This window comes from Excalfactoria chinensis, chromosome 4 (genome assembly GCF_039878825.1).
Source record: "Excalfactoria chinensis isolate bCotChi1 chromosome 4, bCotChi1.hap2, whole genome shotgun sequence".
Classification (NCBI taxonomy): domain Eukaryota; kingdom Metazoa; phylum Chordata; class Aves; order Galliformes; family Phasianidae; genus Excalfactoria; species Excalfactoria chinensis.
The window spans coordinates 84,132,596-84,144,763 of NC_092828.1; the positions used below are offsets into that span (position 1 = coordinate 84,132,596).

At 45.5% G+C, this 12,168-nt stretch overlaps 1 protein-coding gene across 1 annotated transcript in view; it reads right to left on the bottom strand.

Annotated features, from left to right (window-relative positions):
- The window catches only part of GPC3 (glypican 3), a 112,604-nt gene that overhangs the window by 61,848 nt on the left and 38,588 nt on the right, over positions 1 to 12,168 (bottom strand). The window contains exon 3 of the mRNA XM_072334887.1: positions 3,951 to 4,645. Within this exon, the coding sequence (XP_072190988.1) occupies positions 3,951 to 4,645 (695 nt within the window). The remainder of the gene's footprint in view (positions 1 to 3,950; positions 4,646 to 12,168) is intronic.

Consider the following 12,168-nt stretch of genomic DNA (forward strand, 5'->3'; position numbering starts at 1 on the left):
AAAGTACAAAGAAACCCATCTCAGCGTCTCAAAGGGGATGACTCTGCAAACCACACTGCCATTTCAAAGCTTCCCTCTGAAGCCTCTTCCCAGCCCCAGCACAGAAAGAAATCCATTAGAAGATAGGAAAACATCTCAAGGCTCCCTGCTGCCACCTCGCCAGTGCAGCCTCCAGTCAGTTGCCTCCAACAGAAGCACACACTGTACCCACACCAATGGGAACTTAATAACTGTGTATGGAGACAGGGCATTCCCACCCCTGTCAAAAGCTCCTTTACTTACATAGCCTTGAACTTCACTCCTGTGCATGGGCATGTGCTTCTGACAGAGCTGTGGTGACTGTGAGGGGAGCAGCAGAGACTCAGCAGCAGTATCAGCTCATGGATTTGTACTTGCACCCAGAAATGCAATCTGATAGATATCTGAGTGGTAGGTTTGCTGGTGTTTTACATGATTTGCTGTGAGCTTGTAGAACTAACCAGAAAGAACTCATGTTCCTTTGCAACCTGCTCCCATTCCTAGATTCAGTTGTGCTACAAACATTACTGCGTTCACATCCAACATCAATTACACCAGCAGGTAAATCTCCCAGATGTACAGTGTAATGCAGATAGCAAAGCTGAAATCCAAATCCTTCTCTCTGATGACTTACACCTGCAGAGCATCCTCAGCTCAGGGTGTAGGAGATGGAGTCTCACCCCCAGCCACCCACCTATTTCCACAGGGGTCTCACCAGGGTACAATCTGCCTATTGCCCACTCTGCTACAATGGGTCCAAAACCCCAATAAGTTACAGGAAGGAGAAAAAGCACTGGGGAAAAATATTGACTTAGTCTGTCTGTGTTGAGTCAATAATCTTCACCTCAGCTCTGCAACCTTACAAAATAAAACTGCAATGCTGGCTTCAGGCAGAGGTCTCCAGAGGATGTCAGCTGTGTGACACCCAGACTTACTGTCTCTGATGCAGGTGTGGCTGTTGGATATTTCATGAAGTTTATTTGTGCTGTGTTGGATTGTCTTTGTTTGTGGTAGGAAGCTGACAGTGATCACACTCATGGTTAAAACAGCAACAAGACAGAGAAGCACCAGGCACGTTTTCAACACAGACCCAAAACATTGGAAAGAAGTGGTGCCATAAGAACCATACTAAAAGCCCAAAAGACAGACAAGGGAACCAATGCTTATGTTTAGGCTATCATTCCTATGGGCATGGAAGATAAGTTTTCCATAATTCCAGAGGAATTTTGTGACAAATAACCTGCCCTTATGGTTCATAACATACAGCAAGTTCAACTCTGCCTACAGGAACTTTCATGCCAAGGTCAGAAATAAAGTGAGCTGAAACAACAAGCCAGCACAAGAGCAAAGCCCGTGTTTTCAAAGAAAATTCCTGTGGCATTTTAGGCTTTGATATGACAGTGGTGTCTAAAGCCAATCATATTTACAGGATAACAGTAAATACAACTGTTTGCTTCCAGGTATATTCTTTGAAACTCAATATGTACCAATAAGTTTAACAGAGAAACTTTCATTCCAGCACAGCTACAAGAAATTGCATTCTATCACTTAAGGGCAGAGATGTATGTCTCAGATCCCAACTGAGCTGTGTTATAACTGCCAGCTCCTCCATCACTACCCCGTTCCTCACTGAGCAGCTCATAGCTCAATTGTAAGAAGTCACTCCAGGCTCTGGTTGACACAAGAGTTTTAGCTGAGCCACAGCAGTACTTCAGGCTTTAAAAACCCCAGTGACCATTCTCTTTAAGTGACAATTGCTAGACACTTGACTTGCTTGCCTTGAAGTTTTTCCTCTGCTCTGTTATAACTCAGAAACATCTCTAGAAGAAATGACAGGATCACCACAAGTATTAAATAATCAAGAGGAGCTACATTTAAGTACCTAACTATAGTTAGTATAGAATTCAAACTGCTCTATCAATCAAATATGAAAGCAATGAATGGTATTGCAGTGCTCAGTGGCTTTGTGCTGTTGCTTTTTTTAATCATAAAGTCAGACAGTTTATATACTGATTTGGCAAAGCATGGACATGTACTGCCTCCACTGCCATTGCTTGCTATGAATTTAGCAGTGCACTGTGTACTCATCCTCCCACAAACACATCCTCAGCCGACAGATCAAGGTCTCAGTGTTTGGCAATGTAAGGGACTGCCATGCCAAAAAATGCATGCTTAACATTGTGCCACTAGAAGTACAAGAGAGGAAACACTGTAATCACTCTAGGATCACACAACAACACAGACTGCTGGAGCACACACACAGGTGCAACTCCCCAGAGATTTGGTCCCTGTGAAACCACCCAGGTGCCACCACAAAAATCTATGGGTTGTGAAATAACGTGGTGACACATCTCAGGCAACCACCAAGCAAAAGTGGCACAGAAAACAGCAGAAAAGAGCTGCTGGCTGAATGCCACAGAGCTCAAAATCCATAATCCAATACATTCCCAAAGCCCTAAAAAGATAAGAGTTATTTACAGTGCAAGTACTATGATGACCTACATAAACACAGATCTTTTGTAAACAGGAGCCAAGAATGACAGGAACAAGCAGCTAACAGGGAAACATGATAGATTTTAATCATCACTGGCTTTAAGCAAAGCATAACACCTTTGCCCCCATCCCCAGCTCCACATTACCTGCACAGATCAATCAACTATATCTCTCAAGAAAGCCTCCTCTGCAAAATAAACATTATGTTACCATGTTCCTTTTGTCCTTGGTGTTCAACCAGAACAGCAGTATTTCCTAAACAAGAAAGCCTCACTTTCAGAGGAGGTTCAGAAATTCACACGGCGTGCTTTTAAAGCATCAGGTCTTTCCTAATGAGTAGTAAATAACTTCAACCCTGGGATTAAACACAGCCCGTGACCAGAACCAGTTACCCAAATGAGGAAAACCAGGCCTCCTTGAGTACAGTGAAAAGCACTCAAGCACAGATGAGACACATGGTTGGTGGTTGGACTAGATGAGCTGAGAGGAGTTCTCCAACCTTAATCATTCTGATTCTAGGCATATGCCTACACTTGGCATCTACTCAGAGGTAGATTTCAGGAACGTTAGAAGAGGAAGAAGTTGTTTTCTTCCCTACCCCAACCCACAACCCTCGAAACATAGATGGCCTCCATCCACCTCCCAGGATGCTGGGACAAAGCAGTCACTTGGCAGTGCAACTCTGGCTCCTGCGGCATTATTTACTCAAAGAAAATACACAAGTTTTTAATTGAATGACTGAGGGTTTTCCATTCCCTGCTAGTTATCAGGGCAGCCCCTGGAGCACCAGGGAGTCTGAGGACAGTTGGAAAGCAGGTCCTCTAAGAGCTACCCAAAGTATCTCAATAAGAAAAAAGACTCTGAAACATCTCAGGTCCTGATCTCCCATCCCACGTACAAGGCTAATGCCAGGGTGAATCCAGAATTTCAGTTCTGAGCCATGTCACAAACAGATAAAAGAGCTGAACTCACCCAACCAATGTATGGGCTCTCTGACCATTCAGCACTCCTCAAGAAGCAGACCAGGTCCAAAAGACGCTCTCCCTTCAGTGGCTGGCCCTTATCTGAGCCCAGGGGGACTGAACCCTGGGTCCATCCCTTCTGCTCAAGTGGGGAGCACAGGTGCAAACACTTTGCCTGTGCTCCCCGGGCCAATCACACAACTTCACCAGGTGTTCAATCACCAGTTCAAGCCCTGACCTAATAGTTTCCCCACAGCTGACCTTTCCAGTCTTACTGATTCTGTGATTATGATGCCCAGTTCCCTCAGACACCAGTTTGAAGTGCTCTGAAACGTTTTAAAACAGAGAATTGAGATGAAAGGAGAAAGGAGCTGGAAATGTGAGCCCTTGGGGATTGTTGGCTGCAGGAAAGGGGTAGCTTGGTTTCAGTACACAACCGAGCCCTGCTACAGCCAGAAGCACAGAAAACCAACTCACGGTTGCTGAGATCTTTCCTCCATTCTTCTGCATGTAGATGACGGCATCCCGCACCAGGGAGAAGAGGTTCAGGAGGACGTGCTCCATGTCATAGACACCACGCATGCCCTTGGTCAACCCCTCCAAGGAGCTGATGTAATCTCTCCAGTGACGGTCAATCTCACCAACCCCTGCCAGGCACCCATACGTCACCGCACCGCAGTACCCGGCGCAGGGCTTGGCCAGGAGCAGCCCTTGGCAGTGTGAACAGTACCACATCTTGAGCAGCGCCCGTCCACACTCCTTGCTGAGCTTCAGGTGGTCAGTGGTGTTTATCACCTCAATTCCCAGGTTGAGTGCCTGCAGAAAGACCCGCGTGGCCTGCAGCGACTTGGACACCTGCGTCATCATCATCTTCGGGTAGTTACCAAAGGCCTTGAGGTCTCTCCTGGCTGCCCGCAAGCATTCAGTCATTTCCACCGTGGGATCCGGGAAGCCAGGATTGATCAAGTGGGAGTAGACCAAAGGAAATAAACTATCAAAAAATTCATTTATCATGTCATTAACGCTGATGTCAGAGCCCAATATGTACAGTGAGACATCTGTGAAAAGTTCTCCAACAAACTTAAGAGCTCTGGGCCCCATGCTCTTGTAGTGGTTCCTAAACATGCTGTTGGTGAAGTTCCTCGCGTGCCGCACTACGATCTCAAAGGCTTCTGCAAAACAAAATGAAAGAGGTGATTAGAAAATGAGCTTGGAAACAGGAAGGATAACTTCAGGTCCCATCGCTGCTGCAGAGGCTGCTCCCATCCTGACCAGTGTGGGTCAGCCATGCCTGCTGCAATACTGATCATCACCAGCCATTTGGATATTAGGAAACATTCATTCTCAGAAAGAGTGGTGCTGCAGTGGCACAGCTGCCCAGGGAGTGCTGGGGTCACCATTCCTGGAGGTGTTCCAGAACTGTGGGGATGTGACACTGAGGGATGCGGGGATGGGCATGGTTGGGGTTGGACTTGGGGATCCTGGAGGTCTTTTTCCAGCCTTAATGATTCCATGATCCTACGATTTCCAGGGGAATGCCCACATCCTTTAAGCATGAGCTGCATTTCAAAACTGCAAAAACAAGGATCTAGTTAACATTTCAGTTTTTAAAGAAAATATTGATCCAAGAAAAGGGCTAGACTGCAATCTCGCTCCCTCCCTCTTCCATATTGATTTGAAATTAACGGGAATTCTATCTTCAGACAATTTAAGACAGAGATAAATGTTTGACAATCTACACGGTGTTCAAAATCAGGAAAGAGTAAACACCCATGTTCCATTACGAAAAGTAAAACATGTAGGAGTTTAATCACAAAGGAGATCTGGACCCAGCTGATAGCACCACATGTCCTCATGCCACTTGAAAGGCTTCTGCAGCTCTTCAGCTCTCCTGAATCCACATTTTACCCACCCTGGGCACAGCAGCTCTGTGGCCCATAGCAGTGCTGAAACTCCGAGCCCACAGGTCGCCGACACCCCACATTGCAGCTGCTCTCAGCCATGTCACTGTGGAAACATGCACCCAGGCTCGATTTGCATGGAAATTATCCATGTTCAATAATTAAAGGGCGTGTTTAATTTTTAAAGCCATAAGTTTCATTATTTTTTTTTCTCTTTGTAAAGTCAGAGATGCAGCTGTGCGTGGTCTGACTCCTCCACACAGGGGCCCAGGATCAGTACAGCTACAGGCAGTGCTGGATCCCCAACAGCTCCCAGACCACCCCCAGGACTCCAGGCTGCTTCTGCCAGGCACACACCATGCACACAGGGATCTGATGCTCCCCACTGTCTCCCATACCAGCGTGCAGAAAGCTACGCTGTGAGCACCGATTGGAACACAAATGACCAAACACTGCCATTCAGACCACATTTCCACCCTCCTGGTTCCAGCAACCCAACCAAAGCAACAGTAGGAATGCAGATTCTGGCTGCTCCACTATAGAAAGATTTAAAGCCAAAAAAAATAAAAAAATAAAATAAAAAGTTTCTTTAAATAGGACACAGGGATTATGAAACTTTTTTTCTCCTTTATCCTCAAGAGCACCAGAATAGCTTTTGCCTGAACAAAGAGCACAAAGCACTTTCTGGGGCAGCGTTTTTAACAGTGCTGGGATTCTCATGCTGTGCTCACGGCTCGACTTTAACCTCCTCTCTGTGAGTTCCCTAAGAAAAAGTCATCCCCTCTTCCCACTCCTCGCTCCTCTGTGCTTTGCAAGTTAGCATCAGAGCTGAGAGACCCTTCGCTGATTAGAAAAATATTCCAGGCTCCAATTCAAGGCTCCTACAGCGAGGGATGCTGCAGAAAGGAACCAAGAGCAGTGTGCATCAGAGCAGCACGCACACACAGTCCCACTGCTTCAAGGGTCATGACACACACATCGTTTTTCTCATCAAGCTGCCTGAGAGTGCCTATTTCATGAGCCTCAGAGCCTTTGCATATATACCCATTAGAGAGCGCAACAGGCACAACAAAGGCACACAGAGCTTCCTGCTGCCCTGCTAATAGATGTGAGAAATAATACAACTTGGTCCCCCCTAAAAGTCTCCCAGATCCAAAATATCTCACCCTCAAATCCTCTGGTGTTTGCTACAAGGGCACTAAAACCCAGGTACCGGGCACAATCCAGGGCTGTGCTGTAAGCACTTCAAAGCAGGGAAGTGTGTGGGTCAGCCCCCATGCTCAGGGCTTTGCTACTGGGAAAAACTCATAGCACGGCACTCCTGCAGCCCCGATTGCTGGGGGACAATTCTGGTTTTTATTTCTTCTTCTTTCTTTTTCATTTCAAGGATATGTTCAAACCCAGCCATTTAAAGAAGCTGGCCCTCAGCTCTTGCTGAAGCAGAGCAAATATCCTGGCAGCAGTGATGGGGCGCATTGGCAGACTTGAACCCATCTTCAGGGCAGCACACAGTTTACATGTTTCTGCCTCCATCACTGTAGCCGTGCACACACAACAGAGCTCAGCCACACTGTTCTGTCCCAGGGTGGGAGGCAACGGACTCAAGTTGCACCAGGAGAGGTGCAGGTTGGATAGTAGGAACAATTTCTTCTCTGAAAGAGTGGTGAGACATTGTCACAGGCTGCCCAGGGAGTCACCAACCCTGGAGGTTTTCCAGAACAGCAGGGATGTGGCACTGAGGGACATGATCAGTGGGCAATACAGGTGATAGATGGATGGTTGGATTAGATGAGCCTGGAGGTCTTTTCTAACCTAATTATTCTAGCAGCTCATTGCCAGGTGAAACTAATGGTGCAGGACATGAGGCAGAGCACCCCCAGCTGCAAACCTCCATAGCTGTGCTGTACATCTGGTGACGAGCTCTGGCAAGGGTGGTTTATTAGGGCTCACAAAGGACGCATAAAACAGTGAAACCTTTACTCCAGAATGCATTTATCAAGTAACAACTGAAAAGTCTGAGCTCTTCTCATTGTTTCAGCAGGGCTCCCCTCAAGCACCTGGGGGCGAATTGCAATGGTCAAGAAGGAAGGACAATGTTGTGTCACCATCACATTGGCACATATGGGCGGGTGCCATCTCCACCAGGATTCTGTGGTACGTGAATTCATATATTCCTAATTCAATCAGGTTAAGTCCCTAACTTTGGGTCCAGGGCTTCAGATGATCAAGAGTCCCATACGTTTAAAATAAATGCTCAGCCACAAAAAAAACCAAACCCATACCACATACACTTCAGCATTCACAGATGGAAATTCCAATGTTCATCAAGAAAATCCCCCAACTTTTGCTTTTTTGTAAGCTCACCAAGACATTTTCTGACATGGCAATTGCTGTGGTACTGCTGGGAAACTGAGAAAGCAGGCATAGGCATCCATGTGTGAGTGAGGTCTGGAGAGGGAAATACTTTTAATACCTCATGGCAGCCTGTATTCCTGAAAGACACACAAAGGAGCTCACCAAGAGAGAAACAACTGTTTGCAATAATGGCCTGGCTGCCACAGGCACTGCTGGGGAGACGAACTGCGAGTCATTTTTCAAACAGCAGGTAATATTTATTTACAAACTTGGAAAAGGTTCACAGTATATCGAGCAGAAAGGAAACAAAACCCAAGAGTTTTTCCCCTGGCAGCAATAAGAGCAGACTCCAGATTTGTTCCTTTATGATTTACACTACTGTGCGAGTTTTTTAACAACATTATCTGGAGACAAAACCTCTTCTAGGCAGCACAATTACTTTTGTCTGTAGCATTACAAAGCCCATCTGATGGTGCCACTGCTGCTCTTACAAGGTTTGTTTCTCTGAACACATTTGAAGCTTAGGAAATGGGTTTTTTGCCCCTCAACTATGAGACAGCCTTTTGGATTACTTTTGCAATGCTGTCATGATCAAATTTATGGACTCGAGCTCCCAAGGATTATGAGATCAGCTTCAAAGCATTTGTAACTGAAATTAAAACAGTTTAATTATTCTGTCTTCCCACATTTAAGCCATCAGGGCTCACATTTTCTCCCACTGCTCCATCACCGTTAGAGCAAAGAGGAGAGGTCTGTGTCCATTCTCCAGATCAGAGGGATCTCCTTCCTTCCGTGCTCCCCCCAGGAGGTTTCCAAAGGCAGAGCTGCTCGCCAGCCAAAGCCGTACCATTTTGCTCATCAGCATCTTCTCCTAATTACCTGTGCCCATCAAAAAGCCAGGCTCGAAACCCATTTATTTTAATTGTATGGCTTATTTAGTGCCCCGGCATTTGGAAATACACTCCCTGAAGTTTTTCACAAAAATACTGCATGCTAACTCCTCATTAGACCCACTCGAAATGCCTCGAGGACACGCTCCCATTACACTCTAGGTAGCTGTCCGACTGCTGAGCAATGAGTCACACCGAGCTCACGCGTTTATTATTTCTATCCTGCACACAAAACACTTCATGTCAGGGCTCTGAGGTGCCATTCTCCATGTGGGCTTCCCAAGAAGGATTCCCAGGAAAGACCACTTGACAAATAACTCCGCACAGGAGATGTCTTTCCTGAGCTTTGTGCCTGAACATGCATCTGCAGCCCTGTTGATTAAATATGGGTTGCACATCTATTGTATAATTTGTTTTTCGGAGCATCAAGTAATATTCTGCTTTGTGCCTTGACAGATGTGCGAATGCTTAAGAGATTCTTGAAAATTTAATAAAGACAAAGTTAAAAATGCAAACAGTCAAGGCTGGCACGAGGGGAGGATGAACATGATTCTTTATCAAAGCCAAGGGGAGCGGAGGGAATAAGGGCGGGCTCAGCTGAAGCTGAGAAAGCACAAGAAGGAAAGGCAGAGAGGGATGCCTTCTGCAGCAAGAAAGTGGCTCTCTTTTTAGGGGCAGCAGATGGATGGCAGAGTGGGCTTGGTGGATTGGGGTTGGACTGGATGATCTTGGATGGCTTTTTCAACCTTTTAATGACTCTGTGATTCTATTTGGAGACTCTTGCTTTGAGAAGATGATAATCTGCACCATCCACTTGTGCAGAGGGCAGTGGGAGCACAGAGTTGGCAGGGCTCAGGGCCAGGGAGGAGCATTTCTCTTTTGGCTGTACACAGAAATATGCACACTCCCAATATTTCATATCTTCCTCTTTCCCTGTAAAGGGAAAAAGTTAATTAAACCAATCCAAGAGGACAAAATAAATCACTGAAAGCACCAAGCTTTTGTTGGGTTGTAATTATATCAATAATGTGCTCAGAGCTAATGTCACATCACTGGGGAACTCTCACCTTCACCGTTGTTACTGCAAATATTTACACTCCAATTCACATCACTGTTCTCTCTCCATTTTGTTGCAGAGATGACAATCTCCACCCACCAGTGGGAAAAAATAAAGGTAAAGTGCCCCAGAAACCAGCTCTTGGTCAACCCCTAGCCACACTTCTACTAATTGGAGGCTCCAACATCCAAAATAACGGTGTTATAATGACAGCAAATACAAAAGCTTGCCACTTAAATGGACAAAATGTGTTTGAAACAGAGGACAAGTGATTCTATAAATTCCCTCTCAAATTTACAAGGCAAGTATCTAGCAGCCAGCTCTTCCTAAAACACAGGACACCAACATGCGTGCCTCCTCCATTTATTTTAAACTAAGATGTAGAAGCTATTTCCAGCACTGCCTAACTAGAAAATTCCTTTATTCATCAGAATAAATGAAGATAAGTCAAGCCACTGGGTTAAGTTGACTTGGAAAAACCTGAAAAAAGATTTGTGGAAGTGCATTGGTCTCCTTCAGTTCAGAGCAAGGCAGATCTGAGGCAGGTTTTCCAGGCTCCCTTTCATTTCAGCATGCTTTTATCAGCCAGTTAAGTCTCCAACAATGGAGAGCAGACTATTTATTTAAGAAGCAAATTCCTTCCTTTCTAATCTCTCCTGGCCAAATTCTCTTTAAAGTTATCTCAACTGTCTGATGAAAAGCAAATGGTAGAAAATCACTTCTTGATCCCTATAGTAACATGAAGGGCTCGCACCTCTTTGAGGGCACCTGTTGGGTGTTTTTAAAGCACTTCATTCTCAAACCCTTTATTTCTGGTTTTGCTTCCTACCTGTCCTCTCAGAACTCAGGAAAAGCATTTGCTCAGCAACAGAGTTAACAGCAACGAATATCGGTGTAATTTTCTTCCCCTAAAGAGTGGCTCTTCCTAAGACAGAGCAGTGACAAGGCTCTCAAAAGCAATTTAGTGATGTCAGGATGATTTTGTCTAAAGACATCTCAGGAGGATGGGGATTTCCCGCATGGAGATGAGAGTGTGGATCATTTCAGGAGCCCAAGCGCTGTCACTCCCAACATGCCCCAGACACACCAATCCCAGGCACCATCTCCACCTCCAGACCCCAGCTCCCAGACTTGGCCCTTTCCAAAAACTAGACTCTACCTGTGAACTAACTTGAGTCAACCTCCCACATTAGATTTTTTATTCATTCATTTTGGAGTGATGCATGGGCAGGACCCACGATTGAGACCGGATTTGATATAACGCTCCTTTCCCCAAAAGAAACGTTTTATTGCTCTCTTACTCCTTCTCATTATAACTGGAGTGCAGGATTCGAATTTGGCTTTCAAGAAGGCAACTCAGACACCGATGCCAGAAATCAATCCAAGGCTGCACCGCTCTCTCTGAACAGACTTTCCTCCATGATCGTGAATAATCCCCTGCAAGGTAACGGTACTGTTCATCTCTCCAAAGATCCTCACAGGAGTAAATCCTTTGCTGAAGAAGGGGCCACGTGCTCAGCTGCCTTCCTAGTAAATTAAAATTCATCTCGTTCTTTTTCTAAAGAGAAACACAAAGAGCACGGATCGATAAATTTACCAAAAGTTAAGATGGCAGCTGGTTTGCTCAGTAATAGAGCAACCGCTCTCAGAGGTGGTTAAGCGCATAATCCCCGGATCAATATAAGTTTTGATTTATAAATAATGATAACAAAAGTAGCAAGGACAAATAACGCTTGCAAAAAGTAAACACTTTCTCCAAAGGATGCTTCCAGCATCAACCTCTCGGAGTAAAGACTGCATATTTCAAGGGCTGTGTGTGGAAATGACACAGAACACATTGTCTGATGCCATGAAATATTCATCCCCGGCACTGCCACATTCAGACACGTGTGTTCTGCAGCTCGGTGCCTCCTGAAGGCACACATCCCGCACAGATGGACACCAGCGATGCGCTAAGAGCACAGTAGTATCTACCAGCATGAGTTGTGACTGTGGGCAGCAGGGAGGTGGGAAAAGTGGTTCCCTCCCCTAGGAAATGACCCCATGGCAGTGTTTGCTAAGCATACACTTCTAACTATGGAATCTGTTCTTCTGAAGAAAAATTAACAGAGTCACTTCCCCTCTGAACATCTCCACACAAGATATTTCCTTACTGCCAGCACTGTTTATTATGAAGCCTTTCCAAGGCATGAAGAAGAGGCTGAAGAGGATAATAAATCCCATCGCCTGACAATGTTTTCAATTACTCTGCATGTTAAAACGATGCTACCACAAATAGGTTGCAAGAGATATGCTGCAAAACCTATTAACTTACTGTAAATCTATTCTAGCCAGGAATTTCACACCTTGCAGAATTTTACCATTAGTCCTGGGAATGAGTTTATTGCTGGACAGGGAGGGCATGAGCCCGTGAGGGTCATTTCAAAGACACACGGCTCCACAAGCTGGCCAAACAGGACTAGGGTTAGGGTGTTTAACGTGTTAGTGGTAGG